Source organism: Thalia democratica, chromosome 7, assembly GCF_965202585.1.
Source record: "Thalia democratica chromosome 7, ktThaDemo2.hap1.1, whole genome shotgun sequence".
Taxonomy (NCBI): Eukaryota; Metazoa; Chordata; class Thaliacea; order Salpida; family Salpidae; genus Thalia; species Thalia democratica.
Window position 1 is genome coordinate 45,478,803 of NC_139171.1, and position 25,155 is coordinate 45,503,957.

Consider the following 25,155-nt stretch of genomic DNA (forward strand, 5'->3'; position numbering starts at 1 on the left):
CCATATCTGCTTTTTTATCCTTTCAAATTATTTAAATGAAGGAAATGGTTTGATATTTGTATTACCATTTTTGCTGTTTAATTTATCATATTATTCAAATCATGTAAAAATCAAAACAGTATGTAATACTATTAGTAATAGCAACACTGACAAACTATTCAAAACAACGTAAACTAACATGCTTTCCTCGGATAATCCTATTGGCTCTTTCTTTATATATCGAAGAAGTTGATAAAACTCATTTTTATTTTCAAGCAAATTTTTAGTTGGTTCTGCCAGTATATGTAAATTAATTTTTGTAAGTTGTTTTGAAGAAGATTCATACAAATGAAGAGCTACTACGGGTGAATTGAACTTTTTTTCCCACAATTTCGAAGCTGTTTATTTCATTTCTTTTTTTAGATGAGACGTTTTATAATTTTAATAGTTGTTATATACTATATTTGTTTTAAATTTAAGTTTAATTTTTCATATTAAAATTTTTAACACAAAAAAAAAGAAAAAAACTACTTGTTTAAAAATTCTAAACTCTCAATGGACAAAAAATAAATTTTAGATTTCAAAATTTTTATGTTGTAAAATTTTTATTAGGTGATCAAACATTGCCTATTTTTGTACGTCTCCTTTATAGGAGAGACATCGAGACAAGTTTTATAAAGGTTGCAGCCCACTGTTGAACAGACAAAAAAGCGGAATATTTGATTACTTGTTTAATTGCAAACACTGCCGAAACTCAAACATTGTACAAAACTTTAGAGTTCTAAAATTATGTAAGAAGAATAAACTTAAAGCCTGGAATCGATAATAATTGACAAACAAAGGCCTAATTAAATATTCAAATAACATCAAATTATAAAGTAATATTATTAAGAATTTATTAATTATCACATTTTTACTCAACTTGTGTTTAATACATCAAAGTTAGATACTTTCTATTTGTTTAAACTCTATCTGTTTAGGCTATAATACCTTAAACTTATTTTTTAACTTATTCAGTAAGTAATTCTAAATAAAATTTATCATATGATAAAAACATATAGTTTTTATGTCAAAAATGTTTGTGTACAATAAAAATTACAACTAAAAATGAGAAATTTCTCCTTTTTTTTTAATGTTGCAAGTAGCATTTTAAAAGTTACAAAAACATTAATAGAAAAGTATGTTATTTTGTATTTAAGAGCATAGAGAGGTCAACATTGTTTTTAAGAAGTTGATCTTATTTTGTAGAGTTTTATCTGAGCTATTAAACATTTTTAGCCGTTTGAAAAAAAAAAATTAATTGAGATATTAGCGATCAAAGTCTGTGAGCTATAGGTTCCTAATGGAATGTCCGAACCAAAAACACAAAAATAGACTATTTTACTAAAAATCTATCTTCTCCTTCATTTTTTAACCAGTCTGTTTGCTGGAAGTTTGAGGTATTTAGCTCAAAAAATTAAAGACAAGATAAATTTTTAGTGAAATTTTAAATTTTTAATTAAATTGACAATGAAAAAAAAATGCAGTCCATGCATTTGTATTGGAAAGTCACTTAAACACAATAACGTCACAAAAACGACTATAACTTAAAAACTAATTTAAATTTTTATATTCTATAAAAACTGACTTATAGTTTATACTCTTTTCAGCTTTAATATAAAAAACTAATATTAAATTTTGTAAAAAAAAAATAACTGAACCCTTTATGTCCATATCATTTTAAACAAATACATTATGTGTTAATAAACTCTCGATTTTAATAAATTAAATTGCTGTAAATTTCTTACAAGTTGTAAAATTTATTAAAAACATATTAAACAGATCTAAGAAGCATACAACAAGTAAAGTCTTAAAACATTACTATAAGTGCTCAAGTAAATAATAAACAAAGAAAGATTTAATCAATGTTGTGAAGTACTAGTAATATTTTTAATTTTTTTATATTTTAAACAAAAATTTAATTGTTTTACCTACCAGATTTTTTATCCATTTTGAATAAAGTTCCATCATTGTTCACACTTATGTAAACACTTTCTGTGAAAAGTTTTTTTTTTATTATACTTAAACAAGTTCTTGCAGTATGTAATGTATAAATTAAATTAGTTATTGTTAGATAAAATAATTTTTGATTTTCTCTTATTTCATAAAAAGTTTAGCTAATTTTTATATTTCATCTAGGTTTTTAAGAAATAAGCTTTTTGGTCCATCCTTATCATAAAATTAAACTTCGGTTTAAAAAAACTGTCTTAAATAGTATAAAAAATTTTTAAAAATACTGTAAAGTAGGGCCGGGCAACGTACGGCCCGTGAGTGAAAGTGAACGGCCTGCTAAGCATTTTAAAAATTTATATGAAATCCGGCCAGTCAATGTAAATTTTCAAAAATTGTACAAAAACTTTTTTTCATAATTATCACAGAACAAAACTGTAAGACTTTTGACCCTTAAAACGTTTTTGAAAATAGCTTTTTATTTTTGTGTAGTGATAAAAAAACCATTTTGTTCTAGTATTTAGTTCTGTATCAAGTCAGTTGGAATATTCCCTTCTAAATTATCCAAAAACTATTTGTTTACTTAATAACTTTGATGATTTTACCTACCATAATGACTTTCATAAACAATGGATGTGTCAAAAGTTGCTGTCTTTCCCAGTTAAGTAGTGGTTCTTTTTATAAATGTTAAGAAAAATATTTTTTTTTCAAACAAATAATTGACAATTATTTCAAGTCAAACTGCTCAACTTTACATTTTAGTAAAATATTCCAAGTTAAGACTACAGTTTGCACTCTTTTATGACATTGATTTTTTTATTAAGGAATTGTTGATTAATTATATAGTTAAGTTTAGTGATGACCAGTTGATATACATTTCAAAGTAAATCTCATTAACTTTAAGTATGACTTTTTTAGCAAATTTAATTGTGTATGTTTTTAATAACACTTAAAATTTTAAACAATAGTTATTAAATTTAAAAAGCAAAATATAAGAAAATTTTATGTTTGTTAACTTAACTTTTGTAATTATGTTTGATACTTTGAGAAGGGTTGCCTCACACTCAGACTACTAACTCTTGCTAGCTTAAAATTCTATAAAAACTGAGCCAATTCAAAATAGTTTTTATATTTTTATAAATGTAAGGCAAAATTGTATGGTTTTATTATTTTTTATTATTTCCATTAAATATTTTAACATTATTTTGATGTTATTAGGTATTTAAGCTTGGTTAATGGTAATTTTTTCAAACTTGGCTCATATCAATTTTTATATAGTTTTCTTTTAAACTCAGACTAGTTTTTGATAAATCAGTCTGGAATTTTTGTCAAAAAGGATGGCAATCCTGTTAAAATTTAGAATAAATTAAAAATATTTTGCAAACATTTAATATTTATAGACTAATTTTATCTCCTTTAGATTGTAGTATCAGGTTAGCTATTTGATCTTGAAAAAACCTTGAACTTAAAAATTTAGGCAGCAATAAAATGGTAATACCAGGAATTTGGTACTTAAAAAATAACAAGATAAACCTTTTGAAAAAAATTTACATGTCGAATGATGAACAACTAAATACAAAAAATTTTATATATATGTTTTTAATCCTATTGGCTATAAAATATATTTCTAGTACTATTACAATATATTTTCATTAATTCTATACTACTAATAGTACTAAGCACAATTTTTGATCTTAAATGTAACTTGTTATTAAAAACATATAGCAAAAGTTGTAATTTTATAAATCCAAAAAAGACCTCTAAAACCTCAAGATACACACTCAATCAAGATATTCAGAACAGTATTAAAACTTAAAAAAATTCAAAACTACTCATGATAGTTTGAAATTTAAAAAAAATATGATTACTTAGGCCAGTTTAGCGTTTTTAATATAAATCTCATGATAATTTTATTATTTCTGAAAATCTCAAGCCAGTTTTTTTATAGATTTAGTTGATTTAGTTTCAATATTTTATTGTATTATAACTAATTTTGTTAAAGAACTTGATTTTTATTGATTTTAAAAAGTTTCAAAATTAAAGATTTATGAATACTTATAAACATTAACATATAATTACATATTTGAGAAATTCGGTAATTAATAACTGAGTTCCAAATTCTAAAATATTCGATCCATTAGCATCCAGCCAGATCCAAATCTTTTTTGAAATTACTTTCCAATCGGATCCGGGTCTTTATCTTAAACTAGTATTTAGCCGGATCCAGATAATACTTTCAAATTAGGATCCGGTATATCACTAACCCGAAATGCTCCGGCCAGCCAAGAACTAATTTTTTCCGAGTCAGGCTTGTCGATTATTTACGTTGCCCACCCCTACTGTAAAGCTATCTTAAATGTGTTTTTTAATATTTTTTTTTTATGATACAAAGATTTTTTATAGTTCTGATAGATTTTTTGTGTCTAATCGAATTTTCGTTAGTTTACATGTAGAAAAATTAAAAATTCCATGTTTTCCAAATATTTCCCAAATTCTAGATTTTTCCAGGTTTCTTTGCCTAAACTGTCAAGTTCCAGGTTTTTTTGCAACCCTGTAATTTTTAATTCGATATAAAAAATATTAGAAAAGATGCTATTGTAATAAACACAAAAATAAACAAATACAGTTACTAACCTGAGGTCATTTCGTTTTCTGAATTACTACTATCCCATTCTTTGTATGAAGCTTTCGAAACCAATCTTTTTGTAGTGTCGACTTCAGTCAAGTTTAATAAAGAGAAAGTATAGTCTGAAAAAGTTAGTTTTTGTAACAACTAAGCTAATCACCAAAATTAAAAAGTACTCGTGTAAAATAACAAAGAAACAACCTTTTTATAAATTTCTTTTAATTAACTGTCAACCAAGAAAAACAGGCTACACAACTTGTTAAATATCAGATGTTTTTATTTTTAGTTTATTTTTTAAAAATAATTTGAACAAAATCTCTTTTGGTGAAGTAGAGATCTCTTATTGTTTTGCTTTCAAGCAAAAATAAAATTACATAATTTTTATAGTATTAAATTTTTTTTTACTATATTATCAGATGTTATCTACTTGCTGTTTTGTTTATGTATTTTGAATAAAACATCAACTGTGGAACTATAGTTCAATTAGTATCATAAACTTAATTCAAAACACATTATTTAAACAAACTGTAGCGAATAAGCGATGATAATTCTTTAGTTTTAAAAGAATAATAAAATCCAAATTGAACAACGGAAATATCTAATAGAAAATTGCTATTAACTCTAGACGGTAGTAAAAATATTGTGTTTTGTCTACGCTTTTATTTGCGTCTTTAAAGTTTTGTAAACGGTTATAAGTTATTGTGAAAATAATAAATAAGTCTGTACGTAAGAAAAAAGAAATGCTATTTTTTATCTATATAAAACAGACAACGTTTTGAAAACATTGGCATTTGGCAGTTAGACGGTGAGCTTAATAATTTGAAATACTTCAAAACGTTTATTTAAGAGATGTAGTCTGTTTGTTCTTAAGGTTTAAGTATGTGCCTAATTTTCATCGAATTGTATATAGATGTGTTCATTTATTATTAGTAGTTTTGTAGCAGTTATGTAGTGTGCATTTATCTTCTATGTTTTTTTTAGTTTTTAAATTAAAATAAGCCTTTTCATCTGTATATAAACATAATCTTCTATAATCAATATATATCCCCCTTTATCGAACCTGTAAGTACTAGTAAACGCTACATTAAACACCACGACGGGTTTATTATACGATATATTGGAGACCACGATGGGTTTAGCATACGTTATGTTGGAGACCATAAGTGACTTGAACTTAAGGAATCATATTAAAAAACGTAGCTAGAAAAATTGAGTTCATTGACTAAACAAATTTTTAACAAGTTTAAACTTTTGACAGTATAAATTGCGCTATATTTGATTTTGTGACATTATGATGAGAAAATTTATGTTTTTTTTTTTGAAACAGCAAGTCTAAAACTTAATTACAAATGTGTAGTAGTGATTTATTGAGTTTTATTAAAAGAGATTTTTAATTTTGGGACTCTTTTGCTAAAAAATAACTATGATTTTTGCGGTTGTTTCTACTTGTACTTTTATCTATGCTTTTTTAGTGCTAAAGTGCACAATTTTGTATGCTGAAAAACATAATATATAATTTTCTGAGTACACAGTGTTTTATTGAATATGTTGCATTTAACATAAGTTGCCAGGGGGCGCAGTATTTTAGTACAAAATTGCATCTTATTAACTCACCAAGAAAAGCGCATAATAATTTTTTCAAGCATATAATCGTAAATTAAGAACCGCATAAGTTTTTATTGTTACAACAGCGGAATAGTTATTCTCGATATCGTCCAAGTTTTTATTAATTAAACAAACTTTTTAATTTTTTTACTACTATTAGTTGATTGTTTTGGTCTACTGATTGCTTGTTCTAAGATAAAGATTGTAGTTTTTTACTTAGAATAGATAATTTGAAGTCTAATTTTGCTGAAGTTTAAAGAAAATTGTTTATAGCAAGTTTTAAGCCTTTTCTTTCTCGTAAAATGGCATCACTTTAAAACTTTTATTACTCGTTCCAAGATCAAGTATAAAATTGTGTTAAAATTTTATTTTTAAATCAAAATTAATTCTTCTTAAATTTAGCCGTCGTCGCTCGTTAAAAATTTAGCTGCCTTTTTATATTTGTGAACGTTCTTGAATATACTTTTTGTTGCTTAAGCACACCCAATACCACCTAATGCATTAAATAGTTGTATTTTTTGTTTGAAACGATAATGAAAAATAGAAGATATGAAGATTTTAGTTTAAATTTAACATATGGCGTAACAATCAAAGGAAATCCAGTAAGCGGCATTGTATTTTTCACGTCAACCAAGGTATTCGTTTGCTGACCCTACGAAACCAGCTCAAAAAGAAGAAGCCCAAAAACAAGAAACCCAATGAAAAAAGCTTGAGGATAAGAAGACCGAAAACAGGAAGCCAGAGGACAGGAAGACCGAAGAGAATGACTAATAACTACTCAATGACTTTAACTTTATTGTTTTATACATTTTAAAATATAACTAATAAGATATTTTTAGATATTAAAAAATCAGTTGTGTACTGTTTTTAAAATAAGTTTATCGCAAAATTTAAAATGTGAACCCTAAGTAAGGGAATATTGAAAGGAAAGGACATAGGGTTTAGCGTTTTTTAAAAGATGATATGTTTGTTATTTAAAAGTAAAAGATAAACAATTAATGCATACTATATAGAACGCATAGGTATTTATCTTATAAAATTATGACCAAAAGATATTTAATTTTACACAAACATTTATATTAAGTCTTAAGTTATAAACTTAATAAAAAACACTGAAGAAAAAACTAAGGAACAACACTAAAAAATACTAACCAGATTGACAAAGTACTATGATATTTTGACCAGGTACCCTTGGATGAATAACATCGGTTTTACCATCAATTCCTCCTTTTTCATGTAAGATACCCGTATTTGCATCAATATAAAACCATGTTATATTTTTGGTACCTAAAAACAACTACTTTTAATATAAACATGAGCTTAGGCTCAAATATTGATTTATTAAACTTATTAGTACTTTTTGAGAAATCTTAAAATAGAATAAATTTAAAATAAGTAACATTTAATAGATAATAACAAAACAATGATAATAAAACTGAAAATTAATATTACTTAAATAAAACTTATGTAAACTTTTATTACCTTATAAATATTATTACTTATAAAAATTAATAATTACTTTTTGATTTAACTACCTTTTGCAGTAACAACATTTTCATCAAAGCCAGTATCTTTAACCATATCTTTGATGTTATTTCCAAATTTCTGAAAAAAAAATTAAATTTATCTTCCAAATGGACAAAAACTTAGTAAACGTAACTTAGTATAAAATATTAATACTAATTATAATCTCTGGCACAAGATTGCAATGCACAACCATCAACAATATTTCCATTAGACTTTAACTTTGACCAATTAAAATGACTACTATAAGAACTACAAATATTAATTGAAATGTTAAAAAATACAAGTTTGAGCAAAAATTGTAACATTATTCTCTAAAAAATCTGTTAAGATAACAATATTTATTATTTTCTTATTTAAATACTTAATAAAACCAAATTTTCTCTTCAGTCTTTACTTATTTTATGATAGTACAGCTTAGCTATGCTGATGATAGTAAAAAAATATTTCTTGCTAAACAAATACACAATGAAAATTTAAAACGCTTTCAAGTTTACAACCCGTCTGTCCTAAATAAACTTTCAATAAACTAATACAAATAAAACATATTTATGCAACTAAGTTTAAATAATATATTATGACGTAGTAATTGAAAACTGTGTATAAAATTAATTAGTAAAAGGCTAAAAGATTTTTAGTATACTATAATGATATTTTCGTATGTAATATTACATGTTACATACAAAAATACCATTATAGTATACTAAAAATGTTCTAGCTTTTAAAAATTAACTTTTTACACAGTTTTGAAGTACTATGACATAATATGTTTTTTCACTATTTTAAACTAAGTTGTATAAACATGCTTTAGTTATATTAGTTTATTGTAAACCTGAAAACGTTTTAAACTTATATGTTGTGCAATAAAAATTAGTAGATCCTCAAAACAATCGTTTGATTTTTTTTTATTGATGCTTTAGAAAAATCATATACAAAACATTAAATGTGTCCTGGACAAGCATCTTGTCCAAAACAGTATATAAATCTTGTCCGAAATTATTTGGTGATGAACTTATATTTTCTAAACTAATTAAAGTTATAGTACACTCACTGTTGCTTGGTTAAATATAGGATTGTACATGTATAAAGAGCCATCAACTGGACTGGACAACATTGTGGCTCTAAAAAAAGTTTAACTTATTTTTTATTTTCTTCTTACAGTATGCTTAAAATAAACTATAAGCCAATTAAATTTGTTTAACAACTTAACATCTTAAACTTTATTTATATAAATTAGCACCTTACAAGCTTTATTATTAATTTTAGAAAATTAGCAACTATAGCATGTTTTACTAGATATGGACCTATAAATCCCTTAAATTAATTATATTTTACAAATAAAGACTCAAATATCAAAAATGCTATTTATATTTTGTTATTGCAAATAGTTTGTAAACAAACAATTCAGATTTAGAATTAGGTGTTGAAACTACAGGTCCAGTTTGAAGTCCTTGATTCCAAATTTTTTCTCCAGTTTTAGGGTTATAGGAGTGTAAAGTTCCATCTAATGTTGAAACTAGCAAGTATTCTTCTTCATTCTCAATAACTGACAAACTCTGTTTAAAACAAAAAAATTAAAATCTAACTATTGTTCTTATTAATTAAAAAAAAGTTAATTAAAATAAAATGTACAAAATAAGAAAGCATCTTCAAAATGTTTACAACAGGCATTAAGACAACACCAAAAAATATTTTTTTTAGTGATAACTAAGCAACTGGATGTTTTCAAATGGTTTTAAAATATATTTAACTTTTGAGATATAAGTGGTCAGCTTTGGAAAGTTCAATAAATTCCTTATGGGATGCCCAACTAAATAGATGAAAATAGACTATTTTACTAAAAGTCTCTACTTCCCTACAGTTTTCCAACAATTGTTTTTAACAGGGTTGCCACTCTTTGATTCAAAAAACTGCCTTGAGTCATCCTGAGTTTTTTAAAATATGTACTTTAAAATAAATGTTTGCCTCTGGCGCAAACTACTAATACCTCATATACATTTTTCTTTTAAATAATTAAAAGGAAGGTTGTATATGTATGCTTCCGAATAGTCTATACTCATTTTTTAGGTTTATTTTACTGAAAACAAGCATTTACAAGTTAAAACGTATAAAACAATAAAATTTTATTAAATTATACAGGTAACTAAAATATAAAGTATATTAAAACTTTTTAGTGTTTAAACTTGTATATTTCTAAACTGTTCCTGTTAAATATAAAATCAAATCATGACAAATATTAATCTAGATTTCAAACAAAACTACTATGCTTGATTTCATAATAGTCAAGAGCTAGCCACAAGGCTAAAAAAAAATTTAACTAAGAATTTTAAGGCAATAAAAATCATGTTCTTATACAAATTGGGTACATAAAACAACACTTTTCCTAATCTTTGTTGGTGGGTATCCAGTTTAGCTTATAACAGGGTTTGTGGCCAATTTTTTTTGATTTAGCCTGATATTTTCCCTAAGTAAGGAATATCCCCTTTAGAAGTGGCTTTGGGTATTGGGGGTCTTAATTAGTACTATTATAGTCTCCAACTTCAACCAGCTTTATCTCAAAAATTGTTTTGAGCTTTAAAAATCTACAAAAAACAACTTGTAGCTTAGTTAAAACTCAATAAAATAAGATTAAATTGTGAAAAGGGTGATTGAACCACCCCCCTCTATGCCCTTAAAATAACAAATTCAGTGATAAGGTTAGAAATAAGTGTTATATCTAATCTATAACTAGTGTAAAAATTTACTATATATTACTAAACATAAAAGTTCAATTTAATTAAGCACTAAGTAAAATCATTATAACCAGAAATTTTTAAACCAAACAACATGAATTATTGTGTTTTATTAATATTTAAAGTCAAAGGTTTACACAAGTATTAAAATAAGTAAAAAATGTTTATTATAGTATTTTGACTAATACATAAAATTGATACATAACTATAAATCTTAAACTCTAAGTTAAATAAATACAGTGATTGTTGAAGTCATAACAGATTTAAAAAGCTAGCACTTATATTAAAAAAAACCTTTAATATTTTGTTTTTGTAAAGAAAAATGAATTGTACCTAAAATGTGTACTCCCACAAAACTGTAAAATGTATGAATTAACGCTAAGAGTTTCAATCTAAAAAGTATTTGGTATAAAGCTTCTAAATTAGAATTTAAAACAGTTAATCCAACTAAGCTCTGAATAACATAGCTGAGGTAAACAAATTCAAACAAACAGCTAAGTTGTTGAACTAAAATGTAGTGTTTAAACTGCACTTTTTTATGAATTTTCATAACTATGACGTATATAAACTACTCAAAACAAAACAATGAAGATTCTTTTAAGTTTTTTATATGCTCAACAAAAATTTTTAGGAATTTCTTTTTACAAGTACTAAATTATTTTGCATTTAATAAATAAATTTATATTTAAAAACAAAATCACACCTTAATAAGATTAACTCAAGAAAATAAAAATTATTCTCAATTTTATTTCACTTCAGAAGTTTTCAAGCATTTTAAATAACATAAACTGAAATTCTAAAGATTTCGAGCAAAAACCTGAAAAAAACTGTTATTTAGCAATTTTTTTTCATAAAAACAGATTTAGCCTAATTTGACCTGATTTAGCCTGATGCGCACAAACCCTGTTATAACCTGGTTAAACAATATGACCTATTAGACAAGTTTTAACTATGTATCCTATTAATAATAAAACTTTTAATCACTTTTTTCTCTTTTTTTTTCTATAATGAGGCTAACATAAAATTTTATGTTTAAATTCAATTATTATATTCTGCTACAGAGACTAACTTAACATATAATTCCAGATTAATAGCTCACCTGTTTTTATTTTTTAATAACTTTAGTAACAGCAACAAAGATATAATAGATTATAACAATTGTAATTATAACATTGTCCGAAACGATAGGATAAGTATGGGTGGAGGTGTTGCAGTTCTCTACAAAGATTCTTTCAAAGTTTTTAGTGTTAAAAATGATTTAAACTTGATAAATACCCTTGGTTTCGAATATTTATGTATAGATGTGATTTTTAAAAAGACTAAACTTAGATTTTTGTGTATCTACCTTCCTCCACTGGCTGCAAAATGTGTCCCAACTGTTAAAAATGTAATTAAACTGATTAAGTTGTTTTTGCCGGATAGCTATTCTTATTTTATTCTTGGGGATTTCAATCTGCCAAACATAAACTGGAGAATTCCTTATCAAGCTTTAATGAATCCCATGAATTTTTTCTTGATTTCTGCACAGATAATTTTTTAACTCAAATAATTGAAAAACCAACTCATAAAAGTGGAAACATACTCGATTTATTTATTTGCAACCATTTGGGTTTAGATAAAATAACATCTCTTTTAACTAGTTTCCCATTAACAACTATGTGTGACCACAACTTGATCTCATTTAACATTAAAACTGAAAGTCAAAAAATACCTTATTGTAAAGTAGTTTCATATAATTTTAAAAAGGCTGATTTTAAAAATATTAACAAATACTTGTCAAACATTGATTGGACTTCATTATTTAATAACTCAAAAAATCTCCAACACTTTTATGACCAATTTATCGACTTAATTCAAACTTCAATTAAACTCTTTATTCCACCTTATCCTAAAAATAACAAATGCAAAAAATATCCATCTAACATTAAAAAATTATTAAAAGAAAAACTTATTCTTTACAAAAAAAGTAAGAAAAATAAATCATTCTCCAAAGACTATAAAATTAAATTAAAAGAATATGAATTAGCTGTTAAAAATACAATTTAGAATATGAAAAATCCTTCTGCACTGACCCAAATTTAAAAAAGTTTTATAGCTACATTAAATCTAAAATTAAATTAAATACTACATTGCCTACCCTATTTGATTACCATAAAAACAAAACAGTAATTTCAGATTTTGAAAGAGCCACACTCTTCAATAAAAATTTTCAAAATGTATTTAAACAAGATCAAAATCATCAAAGTTTTAAGCAACCTAAAAAAAACATGCAGTAAAATGAAAAGTTTTATTATAAGTTCTGAAGATATTAACACATCGACGAAGCACCTTAAAGATAAAATTATTAGAACGCCAGAGAAAACTCCACCTTATTTTATTAAGCATGCTATTCGATCATTAGTTTTTCCTTTATTATTTATTTTTAATTGCTCCCTAGCATTGTCAGAAATACCTAAACAATGGAAATCATTTTATGTAATTCCAGTATACAAAAAAGGTATCAAACACGACCCATTAAATTATAGGCCAAAATCCTTAACCAATACGTTTTCCCGAATTTTTGAACACATTATTTCCCAAAAAATATTTAACCACCTCTTCGACTTTAATTTATTAACACCAAAACAATTTGGCTTTGTTCCCCACCGATCATCAGGAATTCAACTATTAACATGTTTACATACTTGGCTAATAACTTACTTAAACAATGAATCAGTCACAGTGGTCTATACTGACATCAAAAAAGCTTTTGACTCTGTGTCACACATTAGATTATTAAAAATTATGACTCAATATGGTTTTGATGATAGCTTAGTGAATTGGTTTAGCGAATTATTAAATAGTAGGACACAAAGTGTACTCATTAACAACACATTATCAGATCCTTTGAAAATTCACAGTGGAGTACCACAAGGTGGAGTCATTGGTCCTCTTCTCTTTTTAATTTACATCAACAATATCACTTTTAATACTCACATTCAAAGCGAAATAAGTCTATTTGCAGATGACGCAAAAGTATTTAGCAAGTCAAAAACTTCTTTACAAATAACATTAGATTATATTCACCAATGGCTAAAAACGAGAAAACTTGATTTAAATCCAAAAAATGCCAAGTTCTAACATCAATAAAAATAAACCCTTCCCTATTAACCTTTTAATTAATAAAACTAAAATACCAGCAGTAAAATCTTTTAAAGACTTAGGAATACATATATCAGAAAATCTAAAATGGAACGAACATATAAGTTATTTATATAAAATTGCTCAAAACTCATCATATCAAATACTTAAAAGTTTTAAGACAAGTTTTGCTAGTATTCTTACTTAATTATTTAAAATCTACGTTCGACCTAAACTCGAATACAATACCCCAATATGGTCACCCTGTTTAAAAAAAGACATTATTAGGATTGAGTCTGTGCAGAGAAATTTTACCCGTTTTGTTTGTATTAGATGCAACATTTCAAATACCTCATACAAAGATAAATTGGTGAAACTCAGATTGGAGTCTCTAGAGTATAGAAGATGGCAGTTTGACTTGATAACACTTTTTAAAATTGTTAATGGTCAATATAAAGAATTTTTCAATCAGTTTTTTGTTTTTTCTCAGACCAATTATAATTTGAGAGGAAATGATAAAAAAATAAAATGTAAATATAATTTTTATAACAGTCAGTGGCAAAATTCTTTTTTCTGCAGAACAATAAATATGTGGAATAAGTTACCGCAGGATGTGGTTTTGTGTGGGAGGGTGGAACATTTTCGATTAAAACTAAAAAAAATCAATTTAAATAATACAAACTTAAATAAAATACAGTGATTAAGGCCATAGGGGGGGTCCACTTTGTTTTTTACAACTTGATCTTATTTTGTAGAATTTAATCTGAGCTATCAGACACTTTTAACTGCTTAAAAAAACTCAAAGTAACTTTTGAGATATAAGCGATCAAAGAAAGGGCGTTCAATAGGTTCCTTATGGAAGGCGAAAATTAAAAATGCAAAAAAAGACTATTTCACTAAAAATCTATCTCCTCCTTCATTTTTTGAGTAATCTTTCTCAAATTTTTACAGAATGTGTATCATTAAACTTTAAAGAGATCTATTGTAGGAATTTTTTTAATTTTGAGTAAAAAAAAATAGTGTCAAAAAACTACCTTTTTTTTAGTTTTTTGTGGATAAAATTTTTATTTTTCAAAATTTCAAAAATTCCAACATTCAGATTCTTTAAAATATTAAAAGGAACATTTCCTAAAAATTTAAAGTCTCTAGGTCAAAAAATGAAGGAGGAGATAGGTTTTTAGTGAATTTTTAAATTTCTGAAAATATTGACCCCAAAAAATTTGCAGTCCATACGTTTGTATCGGAAACTTTTTACAAAAAATAAAATATCTCAAAAGTTAAATTATATTTTTGAATTCTACAAAAACAGGCTTGTAGTTTGTATTTAAAGCTTTCATATAAAATCCAAAGTTGTTTTTTGTAAAAAAAAAGTCGGACCCCCCCCTATGGCCTTAACAAATAAAAATTCATTGTAAAATATTAGTATCACTAAGATTAATTTTTCATCTTTACGCCTTCCCCATACAGATTATAAGTTTTTATATATAATTTTTGTAAATGTGTAATCATTTTTAGTCTATGCATAAGTTTTTATATGAGAATTTATTTCGTTTTGTTCTATGTGCATACTAAGTTATTATTTATCATACAGGACTATTTGTTTGTAATTTTTTTATTATGTTATTTTTAGATTTGAATTTTCATCGAATGTAATATGTTTGTTTCTTTTTTTGTGTGTATTGTTTAAGCGGCTCAGGTTTTAATGCCGAGTCCATCTTTGCACAATAAACTCCAATAATAATAATAATAATAATATTTCCTTCTTAATGATAAAAATACTAACCTCTTTGCAAAAAATCATAGAATGGGTCAATTAAAAAGTTCATTACTGGCAAGTAAGTTAATATTTTTTAGTCAACAAAAAAAGATTTATTTTCAAATGAAAATTTTTAAAAAATTTATTGTACATACTGACAAATACTAATAAATTGCCAATATTGCCTAAGTTTTAGTGAAATTAAGGATACAAAAACAAAATAGTTACTATAAAAAAATCACACTTAACCATTTACTCAAAAAAGAGAATTCTCAAATTTTCAAGAATTTGAACTGACAAAACTGACACTTTTTCATTTAAAAGGTAATTTAGCCTGATGCAAACAAACCCTGAATATTAAAAAATAACAAATAGTTAAGGCCATAGGGGGGGGTAAAACACTTTTTTACAAAAATAAACTTTGGCTTTTATGAAGTCTTTAATTACAAACTATAAGCCAGTTGTTATAGAAATTAAAAATATCATTTAACTTTTGAGATACTTTATTTTTTGTAAAAAGTTTCTGATACAAATGTATGGACCGCAAATTTTTCAAGGTCAGTTTTCTCAGTAATTTTAAAAATTACTAAAAATCTATCTCCTCCTTCATTTTTCAAACAATTGTATTCAAATTTTTAGGAATTGTTCCTTACATTATAAGAAAAAAATGTTACTTATGAATTTTGATTGTTCAAAAAAACCAAAAATTTTAGCAAAAAAATCTAAAAAAAAAGTGTTTTTTTTTTCAAAAAAAAATATATTTTTACATAATTTTTTTTTTGTTATTGTATAAAGATTGACAGTGAAAGTTTAAAGAAGATTGCTGGAAAAATGTAGGAGATAGATTTTAAACAAAATAGTCTTTTTTTGCTATTTTAGTTTTCCCCTTCCATAGGGAACCTATTATGCGGCCTGACTTTGACTGGTCATATCTCAAAAAATAATTCAAATTTTTTAAAACCATAAAAAGTGTTTTAAAGCTTAGAAAAAATTCTATAAAATAAGATCAACTTGTAAAAAACATGGCATTCCTGGACATGATGTTAAACTGTTCTGGTGTGTGACTTGCTAACTGAAAGGTTTTTTTTGTACACCAAGTCCTTGAAACAAACTTTTTGAGCATATTTTTTTGTTGTTCAATAAACAATATCAATGTGATAGAAAAATAAATACCTTTGAATACTTTTTTTAACTTAACCCTGAACTGATAAATCTAATAAATAATTTATAAATATGTTTACTAAAAAAGTTTTACAAAAAAGTTTCTGGTTAACAAAATAATTAATTTTAGCTTAAAAATATAATAGAATAGTATCAAAAAATACCAACCTTTACAGTTACTTCTTTATCTTGATCAAACGATGAAACTTGATGAAAAAAACAAAACAATAACAAACAAAATATTTTTACTAGCACTTTCATTTTGCTAAGTAGTCGTTTTCATAAAGTATTTTTTATAGGCTATATTGTAATACATGACAATAAAAACCAAAAAGTATGGTTTTAATTTGCAACTAAAAATCTTTTGAATATATAGGATATTAATTTAGTATACTAACTATAGTTTGTTTAAAAGTAAATACTTTACTATAAAACGTTTATGAATATTGGTGTCTCTTTAAGCTTTATTTTCTATGTTCTAGTTTTTTAGAAACTAGGTAAATTCAATTGTACATACATTAGAACTGTAATAATTTAGTGTTATTATGACTGTACATTGAACAACATGTCTGCTAAGTTTTTGTTTAGATATTAAATGGTACTATTGTATGTTTAGTTTAGATTTTGAAGCCTAGAAAAGTGGAGCCTAAAGAGACTGTTTAATAAAAAAGTATTAAAGTTCAATAATTTATCAAGCCTAACTCCTTAAATTTATTCATAATATTAGGGTTATAGTTTTGGGATTTCAATTGATACATCTATTATTTATATTAGAAATTTGTTAATGATATATACAGGAACAATATTAACTCCTATTAATAAACCCTGAGGTATTAGAAACTTAAGCCTCAATATTCATTTCTATAACATCAGAAACTTTCAGCGTATTTAAAAAACTTATAGGAAAACTAAAAATTAAGTTTTTCATTTTTTATTACTTAAGTTTTGATATTATATTTGCAATTATATAAAGGTTGACAACTGTTAACATATGCTTTTAGAAAGATCAAAAATACTTAAACTGTTGAATAATGTAATGATTGATTAAATCTCTGTTGTTTTTTTCATATATTACAGGATTATAATTGCATTACAGTAACCTCTCGGGTCTTTACGCACTCTCGTTTAGTTACACATTTCAGAATTCTATAAAATTCAGAAAATTAAATATTTCTTTTTTTTTAATATTGCACAAATTAGGTTTAATGTATATTTTTGAATTAAAATAAAATAACACACCTCTCTATATCTTTAGACTTTGTAAATTTATGTTCCTTGACTAATTGATAAACATTTAGTTATACCTCAGTCATGGTTGCCACTGATCAAGCTGAGAAAAATTTCCTGACTTTTCCTGACTTTTTACCAAAATTTTCCTGACTTTTCTAAATCAAACTCTTAAATTAAACTTATTCTAAAATACATAATCTAACACTTGAAACTATATAAAGCTTTCAATCTAATTTCAATACAGGTTAAAACAACAGTTTTTTGCTGAATTCTATCATCAAACTTCCAGTACATCAATTAAACCATCTGTGTATGATTGATGTTTGTAATAAACAGCTCTATCAGCAAAATACTTGTATTATTACCTTATAAACACAGCTTTTCTGAAAAAAGACACAATTTTTCAGCATTTCCTAGCATAAATGTATCTAGATAAACAAACGACATATAAGGAACTTTTACAATTAAAACCTTGAATTAATAACGAACTTTCACAACTAAAATCTTAAAACAATAACGAACTTTTACAGTTAAAACATTGAAACAATAAAGAACTTAATCAAATACTTTTTATAAATGTATGTACTAAAATTTATTTTCTCAGTTTTTTTATTAGCACTTCAATCTCTTCATCTAATGAAGATATGGTTTCCTTTATCTGAACTGCATTCCGTTTCATTTTCTTGGCAGTTAAAATAATTTGCCTCATTTTATTTAAATCGCTCTCATCTGCTGCCCCTACACTTGTTGAAGAGAATCTTTTCTCTAAAACAAGCCACAACTTGTGGGCTACATTTCTTATCTTTTGGCACTCATTTATTTTTACTTTCATTTATAAAATATTTCTTCTTATCATTTAGTATAAAACTTGTGACAAATAAACATACTCTTATATACTTTAAAAACTTAAGTTACTCTACAAAAAATACAAATTAACTTAATATTGGCATATACCTCTCTTATAACTTATTTTATAAATTTAAACAACTTTGAAAAAATTATAAAGAGGTAAAGTATACACATTTAACATGTTACATAAAATACTAAACTAACTGCTTAGTTATAAAGAACTCGATTATTTACTTCAACAAAAAACACTTTGATTCTAAAATTATGCTAGATAAACTTTTTGTAAATATCACAGTTTCACTACGGAAGTGTCCTTGCTACAGATCATCAATACTAAAAAGCTTACAAAATCTGCTTGTTTAAGTAGGGTACTTGTTCAATATGGTAATAGAAAATTTTTGCAGTTTTGTATAGGATATTTAACTAATTTATACCAGATGAATGCATTGGAAATAAAATTAAATATTTTTGTAAATTTCTAGGAAAACTTTAGAATTTTTTTCTGACTTTAAAGGACTTTTAATTAGTTTTTATTATTTTAAGGCTTTGGAAAACAAGAAATTTTATAAATTTTAACTGACAAATCTGACTTATTTTTTTAATTTTATCAAATTTCCTGACTTTTCCTGACTTTTTTTCAAAACCCCCCATTTTTTCCTGACTTTTGTCTTTTTTTTTTTTTCCTGATTTCCTGACTTTTCCTGACTGAGTGGCAACCCTGCTCAGTATATCAGAAATTTTGTTAACAATAAGAGATTTAATCGAAATTCTGAAATAAACATGACTGTGTTTAATAATAAAAGTATAACAAAATAATGAGAGTTTAAAACACAAAGAAATAATACAGCAGTCTTGCCCTATATATTAATAAACACCATTTTATAATTGTAAAGAAATGCTTAATTATAATTTGAATTTGCTAAGTAGAAAAGAATATAAATTTCACATATAAATAAAGATAAAGATAATTTCTACTTATTATTAAAATAGTAAAACTATTTCTACTTGTATTATTATTTTATAGAAATTTAAATCCTTTTTTCTAATATATGTATAGTTTTATCTGTTGTTTTCATTTTTATAAATTAAGTAAACAAATAGTTAAAAGTGGGAAAGTGCCCAGTCTGCTTTTAACTAGAAGCAATATTAAAAAACAGCCATTATAGTGAGTATATTTGGTACCTCTCGTTTTTTTACGATCTCTCATATCTTTACGCACTTTTTCTGTGGACACAATGTGGGTAAATAGCAAGAGGTTACTGTATACCATTCACTGGTGTAGATTAAAAAGTGAATGGTGTTTTGGCAATGTGTAAACTAACAAGTCTTATAAATAATCTCATGTTTATGGATATTCAACAATCACATTACAATGAAAAAAACCTTGTTAACGAGAAAAATCTTAAATTCTGTTCGATCCAAATGTACGAACACAAATATTAGTGCCATAAAAACGCACCAATTGATTCACTAGAAAATCAAAACAAAAAACTGAAATAAACATCTATAATTATTTTTTTTCGTATAAGCTGTATGTTGTATGTTTAAAGTTTTGACCCAACGATTTTTATATAGATTTATTTACAAACTTTATTTCTAAAATTACTCTGTTTTGATCTTTTAGTTATTTAAACTTATAATACATGTACTTTATAAAACCTATAAAAATGTTCTTGCAATTCTCTAGACTATTTTTAAGAGTTAGTTTGTTTATTTTTTAAGTTTATTTTTATTGATTATTTTATTCTTGTGATTTTCACAATGATTTTATTTTATTTAATATTTATAATATTTAAGTTATTTTTTTTGCTAAATGTAGATATATATTTAATATAAAATAAAATAATGGCTATTTAAAATTTTAGTTGTAAATTGTTTCGTTTATTTTTTTCAGTTTATATTTAACTTGTTCGCTAAAAAAGAATTTAAAATTACTTTATTCAAGCATTATAATGAGTATAAAATAAAACTTTGTCGATTTTTTAAAATTATAATAGTTTTAACGAAAAGTGTTGTTAACCTGCATCAATATTTTTCAACTTATCATACAAAAATTAAAACTTGAGACTTTTTTGTAAATATTTAAGGCAAAACTAATTTAACTTGGAAAAAATTTACAACAAACTATGAAAAACAAAAAGACAATGTAAATATTATTTATTACTTACTATAACTAAATATTTAACATTTTGTAAAATATTCAAAAAACATATACATTTGTAAAGATAAGTTTTTATTTTTTAAAGTATTTAAAAAAATTAAAGGTACAATTAAGAATAAAAACTTGATAAAATAGAAGCTTCGTAAAACAAAGTTTGAAGTTAATTGTAATAAACTGTTTTTAAAAATTCTTGATTAGTTGCACTTTTTCTAACATTGAAACCATTGTTAGGAAAAAAATATCTTCGCAAAAAAAAAATTCAAAAGTACATTTTGTAACATATTTAAAAGCCTTGACGTTTTGAAGTAGTCTGTGTCTGTACTACTATTAGTCAAGTTCTAAGGAGTTTTGTAAAAATAAAAACGTATTGTCTAGTACTTTACCTACCATCTATATAGGTTTTTCAAAGGGGAACGGGTCTAAATTGCACGAAGAAAAAGTGCACGAGAACAAAATTGCACAAAGTCACAAAATTAAGTTTTTCTTTCGTATCCTATGAAAATACTATAAGCTACTAAACTAACAAAAATATAGTCACTTTTTTTAAGTATTAAATGTTGTTTTATAGTATTTTACATATAAGCAACGCTCTTGTTGACTTTGTAGTATGCTTTTTTTTATTTAAGATAATTATATATATATATATATATATATATAATTTATTCAAATGGCGATTTTAAAAATTCTGGAACATATGTTTCACAAAGCTTTAATTTTTCATTAAGCTTTGATCATCAGCCAGTTAAATTCAAAATAAAAAGCACTGTACTAAACAAAGATACAAAAGTTATGCAAAAAAACAAAAAACAGTATGACGTAATATTGTACATTACAAATATTCAGTACAAAAATCGATCTACCTTCTAACTAATCAAACAACTAAAATTAACGAAAACAACAGTTAATTGACTATAAAATGCTTCAAAATTTGTTGTGTTTTAAGAGAAGCTTTTTTATATGTCGACAAGACGATATAAATTCGCTTCTCTTATTTAAACAACCTTCCTTTTTTAACGCATACATAACGGCTGTTGATTCTTTTAAGCACAGCCTACAAACAGGGTTGTTACCATCTGCTATTGGCTGTGCTATTTTTATCACCTCCCAAGTTAATTTAAAATCAATGTTTTTGCGCTTATATATATATATATATATATATATAGTTTGTTAAACGACAAAATAAAGACGCCCAAAATATTTGGTCCTAGAACCTGGTGTACAAAAACTTTTGGTTATCGAGTCGCACACAACGGATATTGTTAACATTTTGTCGAGGACATTCTTAAATACTTCACTAAATTAATGTAGTTTTGATTATTGGAAGCCTGTAGGGTTTACATAAAAAAAATTCAAATAAAATTTTATTGCTTAAGTAAATTTTGCTCTATAGATAAAATTTCGAATAGAAAATTAAGTTTTTTATCTCATGTAACATCAAAAACCTTTAAAATTGCAAAATACTAATAACTAAACGAAGTAAATTATCTAGTTTTAAATTAACTGTTTTTGCTAAATAGATAGAAATTCAATTTTTACACTCAAGATTTAAGTGGAGTTGTAGTATATTGTTATAGTTATTTTATGTTTTGAAAACTGAAAATTTTATTTCCTTTAAAAAATTTACAAAAAGCTATCAAGCATTAAATTAAAATAATTTCATATGGTTCTGGTAGTAATAATTTATTTTAAATTTTTTTTTAAGTATTTGTTTGAATTTCATTTAGTTTTTTAATCAAATAAGCAATATTTAAATAATAATTTGAAGATATTCATATTTAAAAAGTCTATTGATATTAGAAATTAAGTTCTATTTGTACTTTGGTGGACTTTTTTTTTTAAATATATGATTAAACTTTTTTTTTACTTTGATAGTTTTATTTACCAATTTATGTACTAGCATGTTACTTTTACAAACTATTTTATAAATGGGTATCTCTTTTAAAAATCATAATTCTTTTTAAAGATATAATTAAGAAAACTTTATTAGAATATAATTTAAACGCATTATTTAAATCATCAAGAATCAAAGCTTGATTAAAAGACCTTATCAACTATCAAGTATGCTATTCTTTTTTTACTAACCACGCCTTAAGTCTGTAATCAAATTTATAGTCGCAACTGAAAAATTATTTAAAAAGTTTAATTTTTTTCAAAGCATTTTACACATAATTTAAAGTCTTTCTCAATTTTTTTTTGTAAATATTTGAAATAAATGTCCCATCCCAAGTTTACTCATCTCAGCCCAAAATTCTTTGAGGCCATAATTTGAAACTTACAACATATATTCTGGAGTTGATGACGAAGAGCAAAAAAAGGTCTTGGGTGTTTTTAATGGTAGTATTGAAACTACACTAAATATTCTAGAGTTATTGATGAAGAGAAAAAAAAGGTCTTAGGTATTTTTAATGGTAATTTTTTGAATAATCTTGTTGGAGAGGGCCATAGCTTTTTTAATTTCTTTAAAGGGGGCCTTTTGAAAAAAAGTTTGGGAAACTATTCTCTAAAAGCATGCATACAAAATAAGTTGAATATTGTAAAAAACAAAACCCAATTAAAGTAGAATAAAATACTAAAAATTTCAAATTTTTACAGTAATTTTTTATTCATAAAATAAGCTTTATCCTCTCGGGACATACATTCTCGCTTACACGACGAGTGTGAAGTTAGCTTGGTAACGTTTTTCAAGAATTTAAGAAAATGTCCAAACTTTAGATCCAATTCCTTTTCTTATCTAAATAGCTAAAAAAAATTTTTTTAATTTTAGAGAACGGTCCTTTGTGTTTAATTTAAAGAAACATCCATTGGATTGGGGCTTTACTTTTAGTGTGAGGCCATTTAGAAAAAATGAGTTATTTTTTTATCAATTTTTACTTAGCTCGAATTATAAAAAAAAAGAAAACTTTTTTTTTTCCAACTGTTAATATTTTGTACTATATAGCCTTATTCTAGATTTCCTAATTCCGAAATAAGGCCAAATAAAACAAAATATTAACAATTGAAAAAAAAAATTGTATAACATTATTCACATATAAATATAAAAAAATAAATTAGTTTAACAATTTTTTTTTAATTCGAGCTAAGTAAAAATCGATAACAAAACTCATATTTAGTACTATTTGGCCTTATTCCAGAATTAAGAATTTTAGAATAAGGCTAAATAGTACAAAATATTAACAGTTGGAAAAAAAGTGCTGTACAGAATTTATTTACTAATAAATATGAATATTAAAAAAATATAATAGTTTTGATTTTTTTTAATGCGAGCTAAGTGAAAATTGATAAAAAAAAAACATCTTTTCTAAGGGGCCCACACTAAAAGTCAAGCCCCAATCCAATGGATTTTTTTTAAATTAATGACAAAGGACTGTTCTCTAAAATAAAAAGTTTTTAATTAGCTATTAAGATAAGGAAAATAATTGGATCTTAAGTTTGGACACTTTTTAAAATTCTTAAAAAACGTTACCAAACTAACTTCACACTCGTCGCTTACACGTCCGGTTTTAGCTGAGAGGTATATTAAATAAACGTTTTCACTTTAAAATTTATATTCTGATATGAATTAAAAAAACTTACTGTGTGACTTGTTTTCGTTGAATTGATTCTAAACTATATTAAAGTTTTTTTAATATGACGATGTCCTTTTAAATAGCGTACACAAAAATTTGTTGTTATATTTAAGTAGTATATGCTAGCTCAACATCAGTTTTAAGTTTATGTAAATAAAAAATAAACCAAAACTTAAAAAAACTAATGATATTTTCTATCACAAACAATTAATAAACTCTTAAAAATATACTTAGACTAAGTTAATTCAACACTTTAAAGCACAAATTAGTTTGTGTTAGTCACTGAAGTTTAATTTGAGTTTTGGTATAAAACTAAATTTATCCTCCACTGGTAATTTATCATTTTTGTTAACCTCTATAGTAGGAGTGAGTATCTTAGCAAGTAGGCGGGAAAAACTCACCAGATACTCTATTGCGGGCTGGAATTTTAAACAAAAACAGGGTACCTACTAAAAATTAAACTAAAATTTTTAAAAATTCATAGGGAGATCCATATAATATAGCAAATTTATAAGGAAATTATCAAACATTTTTTACTTGATAGATAGTGTTAGAGAACAACTATATTAAGCTACTGTTTATACTCTTCTTTAACTTAATTTTGATATCAATTATATGTTAATAAAACTATACATTTATCATCAAAGTTATCAAATTAACATATATTATAGATTAGAGTTTGATGTTTTACAGTCTTTATGTATATTTAATATAGCTTACAGCATATAATGAAAACTTTATGCTATAGACAGTATTAAACTACGTGCAGGAGTAGTATTCTAGTAGATCAATATAATAGTTAAGATATAAGCGGCATTTTGAATAATATTTAAAACGCCTAACATGTTTATATAGAA

General features: G+C 25.0%; 1 protein-coding gene across 3 annotated transcripts in view; it reads right to left on the minus strand.

Annotated features, from left to right (window-relative positions):
- Window positions 1–19,832, minus strand: part of LOC145840352 (serine/threonine-protein kinase/endoribonuclease ire-1-like) — a 45,383-nt gene extending 25,551 nt beyond the window's left edge. For 2 of the 3 annotated variants that reach the window (XM_082947587.1, XM_082947586.1), the window contains exons 1-8: window positions 16,661–16,794; window positions 9,125–9,279; window positions 8,775–8,844; window positions 7,735–7,804; window positions 7,352–7,486; window positions 4,603–4,716; window positions 1,954–2,013; window positions 179–377 (exon numbers count right to left, since the gene is read on the minus strand). In XM_082947587.1, the coding sequence (XP_082803713.1) occupies window positions 179–377; window positions 1,954–2,013; window positions 4,603–4,716; window positions 7,352–7,486; window positions 7,735–7,804; window positions 8,775–8,844; window positions 9,125–9,279; window positions 16,661–16,753 (896 nt within the window). In that variant the 5' untranslated portion in view covers window positions 16,754–16,794. Of the gene's footprint in view, window positions 1–178; window positions 378–1,953; window positions 2,014–4,602; window positions 4,717–7,351; window positions 7,487–7,734; window positions 7,805–8,774; window positions 8,845–9,124; window positions 9,280–16,660; window positions 16,795–19,753 lie in introns of those variants that run through there. The other variant, XM_082947588.1, reaches the window with a different exon arrangement.
- Window positions 19,833–25,155: the final 5,323 nt, after the last annotated feature.